Source organism: Thrips palmi, unplaced genomic scaffold, assembly GCF_012932325.1.
Source record: "Thrips palmi isolate BJ-2018 unplaced genomic scaffold, TpBJ-2018v1 HiC_scaffold_5, whole genome shotgun sequence".
NCBI classification, from domain to species: domain Eukaryota; kingdom Metazoa; phylum Arthropoda; class Insecta; order Thysanoptera; family Thripidae; genus Thrips; species Thrips palmi.
This window is the reverse complement of record NW_023144632.1, coordinates 13,008,766-13,031,932: the sequence shown is the minus strand read 5'-3', so window position 1 is coordinate 13,031,932 and position 23,167 is coordinate 13,008,766. Positions and strand designations below refer to the sequence as shown.

The window sequence follows — 23,167 nt, the reverse complement described above, 5'->3', positions numbered from 1 at the left end:
ACACCTATAGTATTTAGCTCACCCTTTTGTCCAGTAAACTAGAATGTCACTACGTACCTTGATTTAACCTTTTAAAATTTTTTGGCAGGTGGCACAACTCGTTCCCAACCAGGATCTCGCCAACAGAAAAACATGGATCAAGTGTTGAGTAATCCACGTTTAGACAAAGGTCCGTTTTCTCAAAACATTATCAATTTAACTTGCTTTCTGCTACTAAAATATTTTAAAATTTGTTTGTTTCTTTAGATCGTAGTGCCGTCCAAAGCACAAAACATTCTGAAAAGAATTTTAGTGCGCTTCGCAATAAGTTGAATTTATTGCCATGTTGGACCTGGAAAACTGGAGATGTATGTTCATTTTGTTTTCTCTGAAATTGGGCTGATTGACAAGAATTTTCTTTGTTACGTAGTTGCCCATCAACCTAAGTAAAAGTGAGAGGCTCATGCTTGACAGAGCCGTTGTTGAACGTCCATCCTTAAACCTTAAAACTCTTTTTTTAAAGGTGGAATTGGCGCCAGGCACGGCAGTTTACATTAACAACGTCGACCTCCTCCTCATGTGTCGACAGCACAAAGCATCCAAACGGAAACTTTTCATATCTCTTTTAAGAGCGCTTCTAACCGATGACATTTTGTCATCGAAGGGGCTTTCTGTGTCTGGCAAGCTCGGTACTGTCAGAGTTCCCGAGAGAATCTTAAAAGCAGCACTAGGTAAACTCACTTTTCTTTCTTATTCTTTCTTTCTTTCTTTCTTTCTTTCTTTCTTTCTTTCTTTCTTTGGTCTTTTAAAGTTTATATGTATGTTCTCTTTGCAGCGTATGCTACAACTGTCGGTGAAGGAGATGATTTTAAAACTGTAAACAAAATAGTAAGCAATTTGCTTCAACGATTCCAGTCTCCAAGAGTAAGAATGTCGACTCCACGAATTCAAAATGAGCAAGCTGCTGGGCCGTCAACCAGTAACGTCGTTGCAGAGATAATCGAGGAACACGCAGTGGAAACTATGTATTCATCTTTGGTAAATTCAAAACCTGCTTCAAAAATGATTTTTACTGTGTATGTTGGTTTTGTTGTAACTTTTCTTTTTACAGGTCAAAGGAGAACCCTATTACGCCCACTTACCATTTTAGATTGTAAAAAAGTGGACTCAAAACTTTATTTAACTGTTACAGTGTACATTTGCAAGGCAATGCTGTGTGTTTTTGCCTTTGAATGATGATTGATTTTATTGCTTTCTTTCTCATACTGTTACCACATTTGATGTATGTAAGCTTTATCTTCCTGATTTCAATAAATGTGTTTCGGGAAAAGTTTGAGATTTTCGTCGAATTTGCGTAAAATATTTAAAAACACATAACGTTCCCCTTAAATTAATTACACCCTTGGGTGGCCCTTATGGTTTTTCTTCAGAGATGTTCTGAGTAGTCCAATACGCTGGTCTAAGGACTAACGAGGTTGAGGAGCTTCCTAGATTTAAAGCTCAGCGGTCACAAAACCGCGACTGGTGTTGAATAATTATATTTATGAAGCGGAGTACCGCTCTCTTTGCTTAGCGACAAGCAGCGTTCGATATTGTTCAAACATGGGCATGTTTTCAGAAGCTTTAAAAACTAACGCAGGTGGTGGTGCGACCTGCTTTTCTCACTCTGACAGTGTTCTAATTAATTTTTTCTTTCTGCAGGGGATGTTTTTCACGGGCTAGAAAGAAATGTTATTCTGGAAGGTGAAGCGGCTTTAGACAGCGTTCTCAACAATATGGTCCACGATGGCAAGAAGGCATTAGACGACAATGCAATTGATGATGAAATGGAGCAAAGATATGACCTAGGCCCACTACCAGTTTCGTATTCTTTGCCACACTTCCCACTTCACATCACAAACAAGATTAAGCATTATGGAAGGAAAATAGATGCAAAATCCAAGAAGGAGATTCTCGACATACTCTTGAACGACATGGTTCGTTACTCCTGTCACTTGTAAGTTCCTTTAATGACTAATTTTTAGGAATTTTATGTATGGTTTTTCATTCTTTCCTAATAGATGTTTCCAATAGATTTACAGATTTGCTTTTCTAAATAAACCAACTCTTAGCCATGTTTGTATTTCAGTTACCCTAAGGACTATGAATATCAGAGGGTCGCAGAGAGGCTGGTAACTGAGTATCCTGACCTTGCTGATGCTTCGACAAATGCAGCGGTAAGCAATACGTGATTGAGAAAAACTCCTCAAAAATGCACTCTTCTTAAGTGAAAACTTTCTTCATTAGTACCAGACTCGTGCGCTTGGTGGCTTCAAACGCCAGGGTTTCAAGAAGCTGCTTTTCTCCAAGTATAGGTTCATTAGTGATATATTTTTTGTAGACACGCACCCAAAACAAAGTTTTTTTACCGCGCTTTAAGAATTTAACGTTATGAAAAAGATCTTTTCAAGCCAGGATTCTAAAGCGGAAAAATTTATTTGCAGTTCACCGCAGCAGCTTTCTCCCTCTTTTTGTGAGACAGCAATAACAATTTCTTGACTTTTCTTTTGCAGTTTACATGGAAAAGGGCAATAATAAGCAGCTTTCACAAGTATCGGAGGAAACATGCCCAAGACCCAACTTTGGCCAAGTTTAAAGAAAAACTTGGCATTGCTGGTCGCAATTTTGCCGCTGGTGGCAAACGTACGGACAAGCTTGGCGCTCGTGCCGAGCGTCCGTGCCCTGCTTATATAGAGAGTGGCGTTTCAGACACCAGCCCCCAGGCTATAGAGCAGATTCGGTTAACAGTTATTCAGGAGTGGTCAAAAGACCAACCCAATATAGATAAAATTCTATTGGGGCTAAAATTAACAGCACGTGACAGGTGTTTGTTCTTTAGAAAACACGGTACTAGTTTGACTGATGGCATCCAGATGTACCCCTTACTCAAGGATCCATTCTATGTAAGTTTTCACGTTTGTTTTGCGAAAGTGAAGGGCAGGTTTATTTTAATATGCAATCAACCGTAACTCAATCTGCGTTAAAACAAGCGTGTTATCACCTGCTTTTCATATTAAATAACCGTTTTATCTGCTAAACAAAGCTTTTTTTATTCATTATTAATTTAATTTTGTACCTTGCATACAAAATCTTGTTTCAATTCAATGATCATTTACATTAGTTCCTTTTGTATTTTGCAGATCAATGATGAAATGGTACGGTTGTACAGCCGAAACATTTCTGCTCTCTTAAGAGACTATTTTACATCCGATAGGTGCCGTAGAGCTGTTCACATACTGAGACATGCATCAAGGGCGAAAGAAATTACCAGTGCATTTGTAGCCCTACCAGAGGGCAACTCGGACGGAGGTAATTAATTGTTTTCTTGTTAGCACTGCAATGCGTTGCAGTTTCCTTTGCAAATCATTTCGTAGCCCTGAACCATTGATTGTCAAAAACTTGTCTGTTACGTTTTGAATTCAGGCCCTCTCTTGAACATTGCACGTGCACAATCCATAACAATATTTTTTTTTACAATTTTTTTAAAATAAAAATTAGTCACAACTTGGAAGCTTGCGAAAGGAATACACTGCATATCAAATTGTAGGACAAGTTGACTCTTTTAGGCGTTGACCAGTTTGTCCTATGCTAGCAAGTGTCGACCAGTTCTGTGCGACGCTTTGAGGTGTTGACCACATAGTTGTGTCCGACGCTTGCATGTGTACGACACCATCTGTCTGTCCTGCGGCAAACTACAATTAGCTTTCTGTTTTGGCACCACACTTTCAGACGTGGGACATGCTGCGGTTGTCACTTGCAGGTGTTGGACACCGTGTGGTGTCCACTTCGAAACGCTAGACACAAGTGGTTGACACTTGCAAGCACTGGTCTACGCCTACACGTGAGGAATTGTCCTTCGCTTCAATATGCAGTGTAATATCAAAATTTTAATTTATGTTTGTTGCATATTTTGCAGTTATAAGAGACTTTGTCCTTGCTGCGTTCCCTGCCCTAAGCCCTAACGAGTACGTCAACAAGTGGGTTTTAATAGGAAAGGTACGTTTTAATATTCTTGTATTTTGCCGTTGCTTTGGCAGTTTCTTTAAAGCGTTTGCACCTTTGAAAATTATATTTGACTGTATTTTAAGACTACTAAAACAACTTGTTTTGTACTGCAGGACCCAACTGGGTGTGGCGCTATAATAAGAGTCGACTCTAATGTGCAAGGGTGGCTTAATTATAAAGAAGCTAGATATACTGTCATAGTTGAGCAGGAGAGATTTACCGGAGAAGAAGGACAATTCACATTTACTGATGCGATTGCATGTGCGTTGAGCATCCAGTACTTATTTGATCTGAAATACCCGAAAAATGTGCCAGGAGCGTGGAGGTTCTTAGCAGAACATGTCTGCAATCTACCACCGCTAACTCAGCCCATGCTCCCCTCTACTCAAGAGTACATCAATATATTATCTTAAGTTCTCTCTTACCCAACAATTAAACATTTCGTGTCAAATTTTTGTAAAAAAAAATTGTTTCGTGTCATTTTTGTTATAACTTAAAGCGACATTGATTATTGAATGGTCGTATAATTGGGTTGTGGTCTTTTATGAATGAACCTTGCGCTTGTTATAAAATGTACATTCAAAGCGTTTCCAAATCAAATAAATTGTTTTTCTAATAAAAATATTTCAATTAGTAAGTGCTGTTTATTGACCTCCACCTTTGAGCTTTTCACAGTCCGGGCGCTACGCTTCAATTCGACTAAACGTACCATTAAATGTGTGGAAACTTAAATTGCATCAACGTATTATAGCTGTGAAGTTAACTATAACCAGTTTAGCATTGCCGCTGAAACATTTCCGTATGGCTTGTTCACTGTACTTAGCGTCGTAGGCCATCCCGACAACGTCGCAACCATTTTGGATTGTGTTGTACATACATCGGTCGACTTACTGAGATTAGCAGTGATTTTTGTCACCAGCTTTTTAAATATTTTGCACGTTTAGTTCACTTTGCAATAAATTTTAAGACTCACGTACAATTATCTACGGTTTTTGCCATCTGTAGTTACATTTTTAACACTGCACTTTGTTTGTTCTATTCTGCACCCCTGCAGCAGTCTTCCTTCTTACTAATGCCCCTCTTCTTGGCTACAGGTAGAAAGTTATCCACTGTTGGGTGCCCAACCAAGCCATCAGAACGGTCCCAGTGCCGCAGTCCGAGCCCCGGCATCGGTCCCTGGCGCCTAGCTGTGAGGCAGGATTTGCTTGATCCACAAACTCCAACTGGTGACCTCGGCCTGAAGGTACGCTTGTTTGATAATAAAGGCAGAAATGTTTGGCTTCTGATTAAAACAATGCGCATAATTTTCGTTCAAATATTGCTTATAGATTGCCTTGTTAAAAAAATGCCTCATAAACTGTGCATCTCTGTGCAGGTCGAGGCTTCTTACTGGGTGTGCCAGCGGTGTGGCAAAGACTGTCAGATGAAGAGCGCACTCCTGCGCCATACCAAGAATGAGTGCCCCTTCGAGTACAAGTGCGAGCTCTGCAGCACGGTTTTTAAAAAGAGAAGCCATTTTCAGAAACACGCCTATCGATCCGCACACTCGTGCGAGCGCTGCGGCAAAAAGTTCTGCTGGAAGGAGACTTTAAAACGCCATCAGAAGCTAGAGTGCATCCACGCTTACTGGTGTGGAGGGTGCCATCGTGCCTTCCCTAACGAGGCTCTCCTTATGGCACACGCCGCACTTGGCTGTATCCCACCAGCAGAACCACTGCCAGACGACGCGTCATAGTTTTCGCGTCTGCTTTAACAACAGCCTACGAAAGAATGTTTTTCTCGCATGAACAACAACATTGTGTGAACATGTATATAAAAATACTACGTAGAAATTTTAAGACTGTATCACCTATTGTGGTGTCATCGTTATCAATTATCAAGTGCTTTAGCTTGTAATGTGGACTTAAAGCATGCATTAGCGTCGCGACAGAACCCTGTATTCTGTCGTGGTCGCCCCCCCCCCCCCCCCCGGTCTCTCCTTGGAAAAAAACCTAGACTTTTTGCATAATGTTGTGTTTCAAGTATTTAAATTTAAACGGCTGACGTGGAAGTTGTTTCTTTCGAGTGCTGATAACGTTCTTTTGACCTCTAATTACACATATTATGCTGACTATCCAAATGTTAAGTATAAGTTTAAGGCTCGTGTTGCGTGGTGTAGGAACAGAGGGCTAGTACTGTAAGAGCTCTTGACATACAAACACGTGCCGAATAGGAGATTGCAAGTGACATTTTCGGAAGAGCGGAGCAAGTATGTGAACATAAAGCTTCTAAGTTCGTCTCCAGTTACAATAGAGACCCTTTCAGTCGTCACCCAGAGAAGAACGAAAGGAATCACAAAGCCACGAACCAGTAGGTACGTTCCTCAGGGTTCCTGGCTTTTGATATTTTTTGTTCTTCACTCGGTGACGACTGAAGAGATATATTTGTTTTAGACGGTAGCTTCTAAATAACATTTCTACCAGAGTTTTGAATAAACCACACCTATAGATTGTATTTTTGTTTTTTATTACTGTACCCATGTCTCAAAACTACAAGGCAAGCCCTAATTTAAAAAGTGACTTCTAATGTGCTTTGCAATTTTCCAGGAAGATACCCGGCAGACTGGGGGAATCCACAACATCAGCAGTTTGACTGGAACTTTGCCGGCCAAAGCCACGGGATAATGCCCGTTGCTCCTATGGTGAACTACAGTTCGATTCCTGGCCGAAATCCGCCACTCCCGTTTAAGTGTCCGCAGTGTGGCAAGAGCTACGAAAGGAAGATATCCCTCAACAGGCATCTAAATCTTGAGTGCGGCAAAGAACCAACTTTTGCATGCCCGCTCTGTCCACACAAGACAAAGCACAAACATAACTTAATTGGTCATATCAATTCTCGGCATCGAAATAGGGAATGAATCGTACAGCGTTTGTCTGGATTGTGGGGCGTGGTCCTCAAAGACCTAACCGTTTTAGGTGAAACACTTTTTAAAAGAAAAGTACCATTGCTCTTAAAGAATAAATCATTTACATTGATTTGAACCGTCGCTTCCTTTCCAGGTTGATTTGCAAAAAATGTGAAGATAGGTCTTATCTTATTCTAGGCAAACAAACAAAGCGATGTAATTTTTATCATTTTTTGTTAGTCGTTGTTATGAAAATCTTTACTTTGAGGTTACAAGGCAGTTTCTTTGGCGCCGTGTATTTTTAATTATTTTATTGATTCACTTGACATTATTTTGTCATGATTGGCTTGCTACATTGTAAATTATTTGTCTAGTTAAACTTTATATTGAAAGATAATGAACGAGCGGAAATAAATATAGCAAACTGTTGTAAACAAGTTTTATGCATACCCTTTATCCAACAGAAACTTTTGTAAAGCTTTGAGACGCTCATGTTGGCCCGACGCTCCTGTCGCATTTTTAACAAACATGAATCTAACGTTTTCTTTCTTTCTACAGGGTCGGTACTTCGCCATGTGTGCCTGGATTGCGGTAAAGGGTACCGCTGGAAAAGGGGACTAAATCGGCATCAAAAAGACGAGTGCGGGAAGGAACCGCGATTTCCTTGTCCATTTTGCGACTACAGATCGAAGCATACAAGCCACATGCGGCGCCACATTCGAAATCGTCATCAAAACTGCCTTCAGGAGAAAGACCAGCCCTGTGCCGAACAATTGGCGCTTGTCGAGTTTTTGCCGTGCCCAAGCCCAGGTCTCCCTCACAGTGCATGAAGTGACATGTGTGACCATTCTTACTTGTTCTGCTTGGCGCACATTATTTCAGTTTGCCTCATTATTATTTACAGCTAGGATCTTCCTGTTCAACAGTTCTGAATGCAGGCAAATGTCAGCACCCTTTGAAAAAGGATACTTCGTTGTAATCTGATTTTACACTTGTTCGCATTACTGATGAATCTTTGTGACAATGTACCCTTGCTTTGCCATTTTTTCCTCCATTTTGTGGGTGTTTGTTTCCATTTTGACCAAATCACAAATTTTCTTGTTTATAGACGTGCCAAGTCTAATGTCACTCCAGACGAAGTTTGAATTAATGTGGGTCTCCTTAGCTCTCTCTCTCGCTCTCTCTCTCTCTCTCTCTCTCTCTCTCTCTCTCTCTCTCTCTCTCTCTCTCTCTCTCTCTCTCTCTCTTCTGAATAGGATGCTTGCCTTTTTCTTGGACGTATCATATTGTTAAGCCTTTGAGAGTCACATCCCATTTCTTATTAGCCACTTGGTTGGTGTGTGGAATATATTAATATATATTAATATATATTCCAATTGGAATAATAATATAACTTCAGAGTTTGACGCGTCTTTGGAGCTGATTGCCATATCAAAATATCCACGTACTTCCATTTTTGCACAATACTCATAATCAAGTTTTGTAAAGTAACAAAACGCTGCAAAATACATTTTTCTCTATTTTATGCGTCTACTTATATTTCTGTAAAAGAGATGTTCTACTTCCTATTCATCTATTTTTCTAGAGCACAATTTTTTTCAAGAGACCAATCTATTATATGCAAGCAGCATGGTTCAGAGGAAATACAATGCTCCTTGACCACAATGATGCACAATGTTGTTTGATAGCGTGTTTATCTCTCCTGTAGGCTTCAGATATTTTCAATTGTGATATTTTAGAACTTTGTTCGCATTAATGTTAAGGTGTTTCCTATTTCTATTTTAGTGATAAGGGCCTTTCTCATGGTTTATTCATCTCTATCCTTTTATCTTCAACCATTGTTTATCCTCTCTTTCGTTCAAATATAACTCATGTGAAATCTTACATTTTGTGATTTATTATTGGTATTCCCTTGGCAAAAGTCAACCTTGTTATTTAGAATTGTTTTTGTTGTTCCTAACGTTCATCTATTTTTCGCTGCAGGGGTGGTTGGCGAATTACGATTGTACGTGTGTGCCCGTTGCCATAAGGGGTACCGTTGGCCACAAGGGCTGAACCGACACGAGCGGTACGAGTGCGGACAAGAACCCCGCTACACCTGCCCACACTGCCCTTACCGGTCTAAGCAACACTCGCACCTCAACCGCCACATCATCACGGTTCACAGAGACTGCTCCCCAGGCGGAAATGTTCCCAATTGTTAGCTTAACCAAATGAGCCAATAAAACAAATATACATAGATTTCTATGTGATTTGTTGTTGTTTTTCTTACTGCTCATACTATTCACTATTTTATTCATACATTATAAGAAGAATAACTTCTGTCGGAAGCAAATGTTATGTTCTATCTAACTCCTGCTTTATTTTCAGGATCCGCTGAGTGGGTGTGGGATGACATCGCACCTGTCAACACTAACCAAATTTCCTCCGATGCCACAAAGCAGATGTACAGCTGCCCGAATTGTGGGCGCTCATACTCTTGGAAGCGTTCTTTGTACCGCCACATGCACCTTGAGTGCGGCAAGGAGCGCCGATACCCTTGTCCATACTGCCCTTATCGTAACACGCGGAAAGATAACTTGGCAGTGCACGTGAATCGAAAGCACTCTGACCTAGTGGGAACCAACGGCGGGCATCGGATGCCTCCGGCGCCAGACCACTATATGAGTGGACTTTAGTGGTGTTGCACACTCGTCAGAATTCATCATTTTCAAAATAGCTACATGGGCATGTTTCTTAAAAAAATTTCTTCTTTCTAAGATATTTTTAAAGGATATTCTCGTTTGGATGTGTTATGCATTTGGAACATTGTGTCCCTTCCTAGAAGTTCAAAGTTTAGGTCGTGGTGGAAAATGTTATTAACCGCGAGGAGAAAATCTAAATTTTTTATCCGTCGTTGATTGTAGACAACAACCTGTGTACTCTTTGAGATGAAAGTAAGGTAGCCTGAATAAATTTATTTTTAAACATTTCTGTAGGTGCTTTTTATACCAATATATTCACCATCAGATTAGCACGCATTCCCGCCAACCACTCCTTATGAGGCTAGCTGTTGGCAGTAGTGCGTGCTTACAAAATTATGCGGCGGGTTATCTATCGCCGAACTCGTCTTTAAATATTTGAACTGGCAGTTCTTGTAATTAACACTTGTCTTTTTGTTTCAGATCCGTTGTTGCCATGGAGTGGGGGTGATCGCGGGAGCAACACGTCCGGTCATCATCGCTGCCCGGACTGTGGGCGGAGTTATCGCTGGAAGCACGGCCTACAGCGCCACATGGCCCTGGAGTGCGGTAACAAGGAGCCGCGGTTCCAGTGCCCTTACTGTCCCTTCAAATGCACCCGCAAGGACAACCTAACAAGTCACATCTTTAGGCGCCATTCTGGTATCAATATCAAGGCTGCCCTTGCTCGACTCAATCTTTAAGTAGCTTCATGTGTTTTGTTTGAGATGTAGGTCCTTTCCACAAATAGACAAATAGACATTCGACATTCCGGGATTGATTATTTCTGCTCAGGAAAGGCTGTTCTTTTTTCTATTAGCTGGAGGCGGTTTTTTGACTCTTGGTACTCACTCGGTTTCTCTGCAACTTTTTCTGCATATGCTATGCATAAATTTATGCACGCACTTTGTGAACAAGCTTTTGAAGGAAAAGACATGATTGCGTGTCTTTTTTGCGAACAGGTCTGCGTTTTTAAGCGCATTTAGACTTGTTTAAGGCTTTTGCACAAGGTGTTTTGTAAGTTCATGTAAACGAACTTCCTTGCCCTTTTATTTTTGGGCACTGGTGTCACATCAGGGGTGACCTTCCATTGTTTAATTGTTTATGGGCAAGGACTTAAATTAGCAGAATAAGTTCAAGTTCGTTTCGGAAAGGGTGCCTGCCAAAATATGCGCTGAGAGAGCTGTGTGGAACCCCGCGCATAAGTATGTTGCACTGTGATAAGGCTATTTTAGAGCTTCTCACCCTCCAACTTTGCTCTATGTACCTCAGTCTAAGGGATTATTACTGCCACATTAAGGTTGGAACGGGCTTATCGCGCTTGCTATTCTGATAACTCCTTTGTTTATGCTTTCGTTGGTCATTGAAGACTCATACGCAAACAATTTAACCTCAATTGGAGATACTTTAAATTTATTTACATAAATGTGATCGTGTGAAAGGTGGTTTGATACTGCCATTAGTATAATTATTGATCTCTTTTAATTTTTGCGCAAAATATGCATGCGGCAAACGTTGAGTTTCAAAAGAGTATTTTGTTCTATATTATATGTGTTAAATTAATTTTATCACATCTGTGAAATCTGTTGATTTTACTCTAGTGTGTACATATAAAATCTAAACTCTGTAACATGGCAAAATTTAGGTCAGTGTGATATAAATATTTATTGTTTTTCTTTTCAGCAGCTGGTTTACTGAAAATTTTGTTACTGTTTAAGACCAAAGGTTATGCTAGCCATAAGCCAATATGTCTCAAATGATTTATAAACGTGAATCTAATAATTTGGATTATTCTTGTTATTTTTCTTAAATTTAAATGGAATTGTGTGTGCCATCTTGTATTAGAAATTATTGTTACCGGCTCCGCACAGAAAATGTTTTACTCCAGCACTTGAGCTTCTTTGTAATAGTTGCAAGTGCTCTGTCTTTGGCCGTGATTTGCGTACTGTGATGTCAGTTCATTCGCCAAAGTGTCATTTTGTGTTTTTTTTTTCTTTTTGAGGGGCGAATGCAGTTCCAGTTAATTCTACAAATTCATTTTGATTACTTGGAACTTACTTATCTTTGCTATGAAGTTGTCTGTAGCACCATAGTTGTTTGTTACGTTTAAAGTAGAATGTGTTACTGTCTTTACTATTCTCTTATTACTGTGTTATTTACTGTGATCACAGTACCACTTGTTTTGATGGGCTTGGTCGGTTTTACATGTTCTTAGTGAAAATTTTGTTATTGTTGTTTTGTAGAAGTGGCTTAGGGAATGAGGACTTTGTGTTGCAACACCCTCGTAACTCGAACGAGTCCTCATAACCTCACCTGTTTTATACGTTGCTACACCCACTGTCTTTAAACAAACCCAGCCCCTCAGAAGGTGTGGTATTTACACATTGTGTTGTTTGTGGAAGAGGTACGTAAAAGGTGTGAGTTGAAATAAGATGGAATGTTTAAAAGCGCTGGATCGTAAATAAAATTATAATTCTATTTAAAAATTTATTGTGTGTTATGTCTGTCGAATTTTTGCTCGATATGAGTGTAATTGTAATTTGTAGTTTTGGCTCCAGTACTTGGCTGTTTGTTGTATTTTTCTGGAAGTTTAGACAATTTAATGACCTCATGCAACGCGTCCTCAAAGACAGATCGTTATTATGTAAGCTGCGTGAAACAGATTCTAATTGTTTGTGCTGAGGGAAAGTCCCCAACTACTTTTTTTCAATTAAAGAGTTTGTAGCTTAGTAGATTTTGCGATAGGACAACCGTCCGTACACTGAGAATGAAAAAGTCATGATCAATACCCAATTTTGGGCGAGGTTTACTTTCTCACCCAAATTTGGGCGAGGAAAGTTTCCTCACCCAATTTGGGCGAGGAAAGCTTCCTCGCCCAATTTTGGGTGAGGAAGGGTGTATCAGCTCCCTATGTAGCTCCATAGTATTATCACCCAAATTTGGGTGAGGAAACTTTCCTCACCCAAATTTGGGCGAGGAAAATTTCCTTACCCAAATTTGGGTAATAAAGAATTCCTCACCCAAAATTTTAGTCATGATCATGACTCTTTCATTCTCAGTGTAACCACTGGAGTGTGCACGGAAAGCATTTCGAAATAACAGAATACATCGCAGAGGCGCCGGCTGGAAGTAGGGAGTAGTTTGGGCCACAGCCTCCCTCCCTTTCCCCTCTCCAATATTGCCGCAGCATCGTCAGCGCCTTTTGGGCCTGCAAAGCGGGCTGTTTGCGTTACTTTTACGATTAAGTTTATAGTTGATAGGCTAACTTCACCTTGAAGTGTGCCTGGCAGGTACACTGAAGATTCAAGTGTGCCTGGCCGGTTGACGCCAGGTGGAACCTAACCATTCGAGTACCTACAGCAGTTGGCATCCCGCAGCACAAACACTTACGATTTTTTTTTTCACCTGGCACGAATAAGTTGGACCTTTCTTGCAATGCGTAAATAATTTAGATCCTTACAATTGAGCGCGTTGAATTCCGCCTAACTTTTATTGCATTAGGTGTCGTGATATGTTGATAAAAATATTGTGATTTTCAAACTATATTTCATTCCTTGAAATGGCGGAGCTATTCGCTATCCTGAGACCCAATTTTCCCTCATGGTCACATAGGTGAAACTAATCATGTTAATCGTTCAATCTGTATTTGTATGCAACAGAAACTGGGGCTACACTTTAATAAACTGAAAAAAAAACTGCTGCTTTTGTTGTTTTCACCCTGTTCCGTGACGCGACCACCTGACTGCGACATGTATTTACACGATTTTTCCGTTTCAGACGTGATGCCCTTCCACCTTAGCGCAGTGCAGTGTAGCTTGGAGCGTCCCGACGACTCCCGGCAGGGCCCACCGTACGTTTGCCCGCGCTGCGGTCGCCAGTACATCTGGCGCCAGAGTTTCCACCGCCACGTCAACACTGAGTGTACCCAAGACAAGCGCTTCCAATGCACCATGTGTGCCTACAGCAACAACCGCAAGGACAGTTTCCTGCTCCACCTGCGCCGAAAGCACCGGGATTACACGAAACAGTGACTCCGTCCTTATGAACTGTAGACAGGCAATTGATGTAGGAAGTGATCTCTTGATTAGCTTCTTTTTTTATAATAAAAGTATTTTGCTTGAGAGACGATGTTGCCATAATCGTTCGTATTTCCTCGTCCTTTACTGTTGCTTTTGTTTCAAAACAGTGGTTAGGGAAACGACTTTGCAGCGTTACGGCGCAATGACGCCAAGGTTTCAAGAATTCTTTTCTCCGTCCCTTGGAACAGCAACGCTGACTTTAGGGGCAAATTCAGCGTTATAAAACGGTGCACACACGTACAAATGCTTATAATTAGGTGTTTTGCTGCTTAGGACGATAGACAATATTCCGTAAATTCTGTAACCTTCTGTGAATTAACATTTATGTTAACACAAACCAGAAGTGAACACCCGTATTCATTTTGAATACATTAATTATGTAGGTAACTGGACGACAGTCCCGGCAGGATTAACTGGAATGTTCTGTGTGCAGGTACGTCGCAGGCCGAGAAGGGTCCGAGCCACTACGCTTGCACGCGGTGCGGCCGCAGCTACAGGTGGGCCCAGAGCCTGCACCGACACGTGACCAAAGAGTGCCTCCAGGACAAAATGATTAAATGCCCCTACTGCCCACACAAAACTGTGCGTAAAGACAATTTGCGCGAGCACGTCAGACGAATGCATTCACAATTTGTCCAATCAATGTAAAAAATAAACTGCTGAAAGTTTTCCCAACATGTTGTCTGTCACTACGCGAAATCCTCCACGCCACGCCCTATGCTGAGTAGAAAGGGCGAGAGAGAGAGAGGGGGGGGGGGTACCATCTGTGTTATTGACGTGACTAACATTTGATTAACAACTGACATTTTGATTCCAGACTCTAAAGACGGAATCCTGTCGCAGCCACTCCAGTATCCACTGCCGCCTGGCCTGATTGTGGAGCCCAGGCCGTTTTTCCAGGATGCAGTGAAGCCCACGGAGCAGGAACGCAATGCCGAGGTGGATGACGAGACGGCGAGGTCGGCCGGCACTGCGGAGGGCATTCCCTTTGGGAACGACGCGGAGGACGTGGACTTTGTGGACATCGCGGACAGCCCCGTCATGGGCATCATCGGGGACTTGGAAAGCAGGGAGGAGTCCAACACGTGTGAGACTTGCGGCAAGGTGTATCAGCACCGTCGCCACCTGCAACGCCACGTCAAGTACGAGTGTAGCGGCCGCCGCGCCCAGTTCCAGTGCCCCATCTGCTTCAAGACGTACAAGCGGCCTGAGCACCTGAAGCGCCACGGCCTCTTGATCCATCGTGTAACCATCAACACGCCGCGCAAGAAGTCTTCGTAATTTGTAAATGGCCGGCGAAGGGCACGCATTGGACGCTTCCACCTATTATTAAGAATAATAAAAATCTAATATAATTTGTGTAAATGATCTTTTTCACTGTCGACTTAAATTGCCATAAGGTCCAGCACTGCTACCCTTGCTACAACCCGATCCTCGTCTCATCTTTGTCAGAGACTAACTGTTAATTCTCTTTTGCAGATTGGCTGGACAAGTGGTACGGGCTCCAAATTTCCTTCAAGAAAAACATGCTTGGCCGTCCCGAACTGGTCGGCCCGGCGTCTGGTGCTGTTGGTGGTCCGACAAGCCCCTCGGGCGGCGGCAAGGAGGTCGCTAAGGCGTACGAGTGCCCCAAGTGTGGGCGCAGCTACATGTGGAAGAACACCCTGATGCGACACCTGCGCAACGAGTGCGGCATCGAACCGCAGTTCCAATGCCCCTTCTGCCCGCACCGCACCAAACTCAAAAGCAACCTCACCCAGCACATCCGCTACAAGCACATGTCACCCGCGGCGATGACCGAGTCTTTGTAACCACCGTCAGGGTGCGCGCAAATGATTTTTGATGTTTAATGAAAGTAGTATATCTTGCTTCTTATATTCGGCGCATCTTTGTGTCTTGAACTATTAGCAAAGACAATATTGTTTTTTTTTCATCAAGTTTTATGCAATATAAGCTCTGTTTTGTGTTTTAGCGGCATTTTGAGCTGATTTTCCCCCCAGTGTGTGTGAATGTGTGTGATTGTATTTGAATTGGGCCGTCTGTTCAAGGTTTATTGTATTTCAGAGGCTCTAAATTTTTTTGTGTGGCAGCACATTGCCGATAGTGCCTATTATATATTGCTTGTATTCAGCTTAGAAACGAGGCCAATTTCACTTTAAGATTGCCTGAGTGATTTCTTCATTCCCACAAGGTATTCATCAGGCTGTATGTTCAGCGTTCTTGAAGGGCTGTGATGGTGGATTTCTTGAGTTCGGTGTTATTTTTTATTTCGATGACGTACGCGCTTTCCTCGCGTTACTTTATGCTGGCGTAAAAGTAGCGTTATTAGCGTCATCTAGGAATTTCAAAGACTGCCTATAGTATGATGAAAAGTTATTCGCAAAACTCATACGTAATTACTATAAATAATAGCTTTGTATGTACATATCGTCTAGACGACACCCATTATTTATTGTGTAGCTGTGGACATTGACCCTGATTTGTACCTAGGTACAGGTTTTTCTTTACCAGCGGTGAGATTTAAGGTTTAGCGGCGCCTCTTTCGTGCTTCTTCACAGTTCACGACCAAATTCAGTCTGCAAACGTAACAGTGTTAAAAAGACTTGTAGTTCGTAGCTTTGTGATAGTTATGTTAGCACCTATATGGCAAATAGTACAGGGCCCTTGATAGCACCTCTGACGTACTTCAAAGTATTTGCTAACAAACGGTGTAGGCTTTATGCAATGAATACTTCCTGGAACACGCGTGTCATTATCGTGTTTGAAAAAGTTGTGATACTATGTTGGACTGCCTGTATTTTTTTAAGTTTACCTTCCGAGGTAAAAGCGTCTTGGCCCGGTCGTCGACCTTCGGTCGCAAACTCAATATTGCATTATATGTACCACTTCCTAGATAGACTGCAAGAAAAATGTTCCTATTCATCCACTGTCAACATGTAACTTCCACATTCCCGCGAGACATTTCTCGGCTTGATGGTGTATACTTTTCGATATTAGTTATTAGGATTAGTTCCTCAATGCTATTTTTATATTTAAAAACATAGATTTCCCACCTAGAATTTTTGACTCACGTTTGTAGTTTATAATGTCGTGGCGGTAGCTGTTTCAAAACAGCATCGTTATGTTAAAAGGAATTGCGAATAAAATGATGTGCGCACACACGGCGTTCCTGTCTTTTTCTTCTCCCTGTCACCGCCTGTTCTCTTTTCCTGGTGCTAACCGCCGTGTCCGTGTTGCAGACAGCTTCGCGAGGGGCTTGGTGTGGCCAAGCGCTCCGCCTCTCGCTGCGCGCGTGCCGCAGGACAAGGCGTTCGTGTGCGGCGAGTGCGGACGCAGCTACAACTACCAGAAGTCCCTCATCAAGCACCAGAAGTACGAGTGTGGCATTGAGCCGCAGTTCCCCTGCCCGTATTGCCCTCACCGCTGCAAGCAGAAGATCCACCTTGTGAAGCATGTCCGCCGGATCCACCGCGCAGAGCTACCCCCGAAAACGTGACAAGTCTGATACACACCGCATCGCATTTTTTTTTGGAACTCTGTTGTTCTTTTTGACTTAAGATTAAAGGAGTGGTTTATTCTGTACGCTTCGTCCAACGTCTATTCGTGCATCCCACCCTTCTCTGCGCTCTCGCCCTTGACTTTGGCCTTCCCTCGCTCACCGGCTTTCTGTTACAGGACTGCACAGCCCTGCACACCTGTTCGGGTCCTACATGGGGGGCGACGTGGATGGCTTCAACGGCGAGGGGTTGGGCCCCGTGCTGGCCCCTGTGCGATACGACTGCCCGGACTGCGGCCGCAGCTACAGCCACAACTCGACGCTGTGGAGCCACCGCAAGTATGAGTGCGGCAAGGAGCCCCAGTTCCAGTGTCCGCATTGCCCTCACCGCTCCAAGCTCAAGAAGAACCTCGTGAAGCACATCCGGTCGCGCCACGCCGGCCTTGCCCTCAACGTGGACCTCCTCAGGCTGGATAACCCCATGGCGGAGGACTTCTGATCCTCGGAAGCTTTCGTCTTGTGCCTTATTCAGTTTTCCTTGCTGTTAGAAGAGTGCTGGTGACCAAAGATTTAATCATTTGTGATTGGTGTTTTACAAAGGGTGCCTGACTACAGATCATGAATGTAACTATGCAAATAAATGAACTGACTAATTCATGTGTGTTTTGTTAGCTTGTTTCGTTGAACTCTTTGTGCGTCTCGGTGCCCACCCTCGTTTTGTCCGAGTCTCACAGTACTGTTTGTTGCGCAGGCCGCGAGTCACCGCGCGAGTCGCTGCCTTTGGAGCCCCGATGGTCGGGTGCTGGCGGTGCTGGCGGCTGGGAAGCGGGGCTGGGCGTGGGGCTGGGCGGCGGGCTAGGTGGGGCCTGGACCCCGACGCCCGCGCGCTGCGACACGTGTGGCAAGTCGTACGCCTACCGGTCCTCCCTGTACCGCCATCGCCGCTACGAGTGCGGCAAGGAGCCGCAGTTCCAGTGCCCTTACTGCCCGCGCCGGACCAAGCAGAAGCTCAACCTCAAAGAGCACATACGCATGATCCACCCTGATCAACTGAACCCTTTCTGACTCGTTTCTTTTTTAAGTTTGTGTAATTTTTTATGCTGTAAATAGAACTTGATGACATCATTTTGTGCGTCCGTTTTTTTTCTCCGCTGTTTCATTTTCTTCCAGCGTTTATTCTTCTTACGATCCTTATTCACAGCCTTGTTCTCTCGACAGGCAAGTTCGACGTCAAGCTAGACCCCTTCCCCGCTGCCCTCGACCCCGGCCTTATCGTGGACCCTTTCCCCGCGACCTCCGACGGCGTCCTGGATGCGCTGGGGTGGGCGGACCAGGGAGCGGGCTTGGCGCCGCCGCCGCAGCACAACACGCAGTGCCCGAAGTGCGGTCGCGTGTACAACCAGCGTGCGTCGCTCTACCGCCACCGGCGCTACGAGTGTGGCAAGGAGCCGCAGTTCCAGTGCCCTTACTGCCCGCACCGCGCCAAGCTCCGCAGCAACCTGCAGACGCACGTCCGTCTCACGCACGGCGGCACGCTCGGCGGCACGCTCGGCGGCCGTCGCCAGCGCCAGTGATACCTGTGCTATTCGGTACTGAAAAGGGCGCGCCCCATCCAATTTGTGTTTTTGGTTCGCCGTGCCGTCGCTGTTCCCACTCGTGTCCGCTGTCCCCGCGAGCGCTGTCCACTTGCGGCCGCCCTCCGTACTCACTGCTGTCTCTGCACACAGGTCGCGCGCGCAGCAGCGACGCAGGGCCGGTGCGTTGTGAGGGCTGCGGCCGCGTCTACAACTACCGCTCGTCGTACTACTGCCACCGCAAGTACGAGTGCGGCAAGGAGCCGCAGTTCCAGTGCCTGTACTGCCCGCACCGCTCCAAGCACAAGAAGAACCTCAACTCGCACATGCGTCGACGCCACGGCGCCATCGTCACGCCGGCGGGAGTCAGCCTCCCCGGCGGCGACGCCGAGGACGGCGGCTACATGTAAACGTCTCGCTCAATAAATTGGCGCGCGAGGAATGGCGCACCTGGAAGTGTGTCCTGTGTTCCTTTGCATCATCCCCCTCTCCATCCCCTTCCCTCTCTCCTCCCCAGCGCGGCAGCGCCACACCGTGCTAACGCACGTCGTCTGCTCAACCAGGTGACGCGGTGCGCTGCGAGTCGTGCGGCCGCTTTTACAAGCACCGCTCCTCCTACTACAGCCACCGGCGCTACGAGTGCGGCAAGGAGCCGCTGTTCCAGTGTCCGTACTGCCCGCTCCGCACCAAGCTCAAGAAGTGCCTGGTGAAGCACGTGCACAGGCGGCACCCCAACTTGCCCGTCTAGTGTTCCACGCCACGCCGTCAGTGCATCTTGCGATCGACGTGACAGTTGTGCGATTCGCGTTCTGTCTAAAGTGCCTGCTTGTCTTACAGCGTGGCTGGCGGTCGGCGCGGACCCCGACGAGGACCCCGACGCGGCCGGGCTGTTCCCCGAGGCCCTGCCCACGGCGCAGACCAGCGAGCGGCGCAGGCAGACGACGACGGCGCCGTCCTCGCACGCGGCGAACGCGGCGCACGCGGTGCGGTGTGAGGGCTGCGGCCGCGTCTACAACCACCGCGCCTCGTACTACTGCCACCGCAAGTACGAGTGCGGCAAGGAGCCGCAGTTCCAGTGCCCCTACTGCCCGCACCGCTCCAAGCGCATCGGCAACCTCAAGAAGCACGTTGTCACGCTGCACCCGGGGCAGCTTCCATGGAAGCCCGAGCCGGACTGGCACTTCCGGGCCAGGCCGCGGCAGCCGCGGCACCTGTACCAGTAGTCGTTAACGCGTGTTGTGTTGTGTTCACGCGTCTGTGTGTATCTCCCAGATAGCGTTGAAAGTCGTCTTCGTATTAAATTGTGTCTTGCCTGTACATGATGTGTGTCTATTGATTCGGCCTGTTGTTCCTGGTGGCGGGCGCTGCGGCAGCATGACGCTGTGGGGCCCGTGACGTTTTACTGACGGCCGTCCTTTTGTTGTCGCCAGGAGGTACGCTGAGGGCCGCTGCCTGGGCCGCGGACGGACGCGAGCCCGAACCACAAGTGAAGCCGGAACCCAAAATAGAACAGGAGTCCGACTGGGAGGACTCTGCTGACTGCGGCAGGGATGGGCTTGACGGCCCGGCGCCTTCTTCGCCTTCTTCGCCTTCTTCGCCGACCTCGCCCGCCTCGCCGGGCAAGGAGGCGCCCACCGCGCCCACGCCGCCACGGGTCTCCTTCGAGAAGGTCAAGGTGGAGCCGGCCTGGGCCTCGACATCGGCGCGGGACACGAAACTTGACCTGCCGATGACCTGCCCGACGTGCGGGCTACGCGTCGGCTCCCTCGTGCTGCTCAAGAACCACATCCTGTTCTCATGCAACAAGCACCAGTCCATCCTGAGGTGCAGCCTGTGCCCATACTCGTCCCCGCGAGAGACGGCTATGACGCGCCACTTGAACCAGATGCACCCCTTCGAGGCCATCCCCAGCTTCCTCAAGGCGGACCGCCACGCCGACGGAGCCAGTGCAGCCAGTGCAGCCAGTGCCGACGGGGCCAGGGCTGACGGAACCAGAGCCCCGAAGGCTTCCCTTGGACCCTAAATCCGCGTCGTGTTTCAATTTTTCTTCGTCGAATGAGGACGATGATTGGTTGTGATTTTAATCTCCATGCTAAGTTACCCTATTGAAAATAATACCTATGACATTCCGTTGTGTATGTTATTATTATAATTTTCATCATGATCATTTTATTATGTTATGTTAGCATAAACATGTATTATATATGCTCCGTATTAGTACTGTATGTATTAACTTAATTTTAAGCACAGCTATAGCATATTCTAACTATGGTCTAACCATTTAGTATGCGTGTGTGTGAAATTCATCACATTGTTTTTAAGAAAGGATCTTTAATGACTTGTTTCCAGATAAACTTTTATTGATTGTCGATTCGTGTTCTTAGCTTTCGTTCTTCAAAAGAAGAATCTTTAATGACTTGTTTCCACATTGACTTTTATTGACTGTCGATCAGTGTTCTTAGCTGTGTAATGTTTTCTCCGTGTGCTGTGTTAGACCTTCAATAAATTGTTGACTCGACGACCGCGCCTTGCCTTTTTTCCCTGGCAGATTCCCACGTGCCTCCAGCATGCCTCCAGCATGAGGCTGGTTCCACTAACTCGGTTGGTCGTCTTCCAGCGCCCCCCGTTGGCAGCACTGGCAGCACTGGCAGCGCCAACAAGGACGCCCGGCCCACGCTGTGCGTCTGCGGCCGCTGGTTCCGCTACCGGTCCTCGCTGTACCGCCACCTCAAGTACGAGTGCGGCAAGGAGCCGGCCTTCCAGTGCCACCTGTGCACCTTCCGCACCAAGCGCGAGCGCAGCCTGCGCCAGCACGTCGAGACCCGCCACCCGTGACAGCCGCCGCTGCAGCCGCTGCCGAGCGCGGGACGCGGAGCGCGGAGCCCCTGCGAAGTCCCAGGTAGGCACTCCCGCCGCGCTCGGCCTCGAGGCGGGCTGGCTACCTCGGACTCCGCAGGGGCTCAAGCTAGCGCTAGCTCCTCGTGCAACTCGCCATGCTCCCTCCCGACCCGCGTGCCGCTTTCCTCCTGCCGGACCCCGGTGATCGTTTGGCCCGAGTCTTTGCTAACCCTGTGTTGTTGTTGTCCAGGGCTCCTCGGCGGGAGGAGACGCTCCAACCGCGGCGCCGCCAGCGCCCGCAGCCACCGCAGCAAGGACGCCAGGCCCGCGGTGTGCATCTGCGGCTGCTCGTTCCAGTACCGGTCCTCGATGTACCGCCACATCAAGTACGAGTGCGGCAAGGAGCCGCAGTTCCAGTGCCCCTACTGCCCGCTGCGCTCCAAGCGCGCCAGCAACCTCAAGAAGCACGTCCTCACCCTGCACCCGGAACAGCCACAACTGGCGCCGGATTACCAAGCGTGGCCAGCGCAAGCGCTCAACTGACTTACGTGCTCTGCCTGTAGTTTTCGTGTTTTTTTGTTTGTTTTTGTTTTTTAAGAAATAAAGGTGCTTTTCAATTTATAGGGTCTTGCCTTGATAGCTTCGGCTCTGCTCTCCAGAAACCAGCGCACGCCAGAATCACGATACCGACAGACATACACGTTGATGGGGCCGATGGGGCGATGACTGCTGGAGCTGGCGCTAACTCGGTGTCTTTTTGCAGAGGACTTCCACGGCTGCGACCGCTGCGGCCGCACGTACCGCCAGGCCTCCTCGCTGTACACGCACAAGCGCTACGAGTGCGGCAAGCCGCCGCGCTTCCTGTGCCCGTCGTGCCCGCACCGCGCGCACCAGCGCTCCAACATCAAGAAGCATGTGCGCAAGCGCCACCCCGAGGTGTGGGAGACCGTCAAGGAGGACCCCAACGCGTGGCGGGCGCTGGACGAGGACGAGGTGGACGTCGAGCAGCCCACCAACTTCGGCCTCGACCCTCTTGACCTCGGCGACGACGACGTCAAGGTCCTGTACGGCTAGGCCCGAGCGCCGCACCCCGAGTGACTCAAGCTCGCTCTTTCTCTACTTACTGCCTGTGTTCTTGGCGTTTGAAAAGAATATCTTTTTATATAAAGGCGTGAATGAATTTTACCTGTCTCAAGTGATTTGTCCCTTCGATTCAGCCCCAGATGTCCACCACCACCCCCACAGACTCACACAGACGCTCACACACACTCACGATCTCACCGGCTCTTAGCTCGGTCTAACTGTTGTGCCTGTTGCAGTGATCGAGGCGTTCCTGCCCAGCGGGCTCGTGCCTCTTTTGGACGGCCGCCCCCGCACCGCCTCTGCCGCGGGCAGGCACGCCGGGCACGCCTCGCTGCGCAGGCCCGCCCCCGTCCGGCCGATGGCCATGCCGATGGCCATGCCGATGGCCATGCCGTCGGGCCTGCCCCTCGGGCCGCCGCCCCCGGCGCGCGGCGTGGCCCCCGCCTTCGCGTCCTTCCTGTGCCCGCTGT

The 23,167-nt window shown here is 46.7% G+C and overlaps 4 protein-coding genes across 7 annotated transcripts in view; all 4 read left to right on the top strand.

Moving 5' to 3' along the window:
- The window catches only part of LOC117650388 (longitudinals lacking protein, isoforms H/M/V-like), a 38,351-nt gene extending 33,861 nt beyond the window's left edge, over positions 1 to 4,490 (top strand). The window contains exons 5-10 of one of the 4 annotated variants that reach the window (XM_034393779.1): positions 1,681 to 1,975; positions 2,108 to 2,195; positions 2,532 to 2,921; positions 3,159 to 3,327; positions 3,935 to 4,014; positions 4,137 to 4,490. In XM_034393779.1, coding sequence (XP_034249670.1) covers positions 1,681 to 1,975; positions 2,108 to 2,195; positions 2,532 to 2,921; positions 3,159 to 3,327; positions 3,935 to 4,014; positions 4,137 to 4,436 — 1,322 coding nt within the window. In that variant the 3' untranslated portion in view covers positions 4,437 to 4,490. Of the gene's footprint in view, positions 1 to 88; positions 170 to 246; positions 348 to 502; positions 711 to 814; positions 1,018 to 1,090; positions 1,145 to 1,680; positions 1,976 to 2,107; positions 2,196 to 2,531; positions 2,922 to 3,158; positions 3,328 to 3,747; positions 3,846 to 3,934; positions 4,015 to 4,136 lie in introns of those variants that run through there. The other 3 variants (XM_034393780.1, XM_034393782.1, XM_034393781.1) reach the window with 3 other exon arrangements.
- A 9,649-nt stretch (positions 4,491 to 14,139) lies between these two features.
- LOC117650405 (transcription factor steA-like) lies at positions 14,140 to 15,071 on the top strand. The gene is made up of 2 exons (XM_034393824.1): positions 14,140 to 14,288; positions 14,524 to 15,071. The coding sequence occupies exons 1-2, from the start codon at positions 14,264 to 14,266 to the stop codon at positions 14,985 to 14,987; spliced, it is 489 nt and encodes a 162-aa protein (XP_034249715.1). The 5' UTR covers positions 14,140 to 14,263; the 3' UTR covers positions 14,988 to 15,071.
- LOC117651189 (longitudinals lacking protein-like) lies at positions 14,995 to 15,517 on the top strand. The gene is made up of 2 exons (XM_034394998.1): positions 14,995 to 15,001; positions 15,186 to 15,517. Exons 1-2 carry the CDS (start codon positions 14,995 to 14,997, stop codon positions 15,515 to 15,517), a joined length of 339 nt encoding a protein of 112 aa, XP_034250889.1.
- A 3,585-nt stretch (positions 15,518 to 19,102) lies between these two features.
- LOC117651188 (zinc finger protein 771-like) lies at positions 19,103 to 22,235 on the top strand. The gene is made up of 5 exons (XM_034394997.1): positions 19,103 to 19,182; positions 19,489 to 19,998; positions 20,053 to 20,090; positions 21,394 to 21,567; positions 21,865 to 22,235. The coding sequence occupies exons 1-5, from the start codon at positions 19,103 to 19,105 to the stop codon at positions 22,155 to 22,157; spliced, it is 1,095 nt and encodes a 364-aa protein (XP_034250888.1). The 3' UTR covers positions 22,158 to 22,235.
- Positions 22,236 to 23,167: the final 932 nt, after the last annotated feature.

Coding starts and splice junctions, on each gene's coding strand:
- LOC117650405 (XM_034393824.1), top strand. CDS start 14,264: ATGCCCCTACTGCCCACACAAAACT. Junction 14,289..14,523: donor CCTACTGCCCACACAAAACT/GTGCGTAAAGAC, acceptor TTTTGATTCCAG/ACTCTAAAGACGGAATCCTG.
- LOC117651188 (XM_034394997.1), top strand. CDS start 19,103: ATGCGTCGACGCCACGGCGCCATCGTCACGCCGGCGGGAGTCAGCCTC. Junction 19,183..19,488: donor GCCGAGGACGGCGGCTACAT/GTAAACGTCTCG, acceptor TGCCTGGTGAAG/CACGTGCACAGGCGGCACCC. Junction 19,999..20,052: donor CCGCGGCACCTGTACCAGTA/GTCGTTAACGCG, acceptor TCTCCCAGATAG/CGTTGAAAGTCGTCTTCGTA.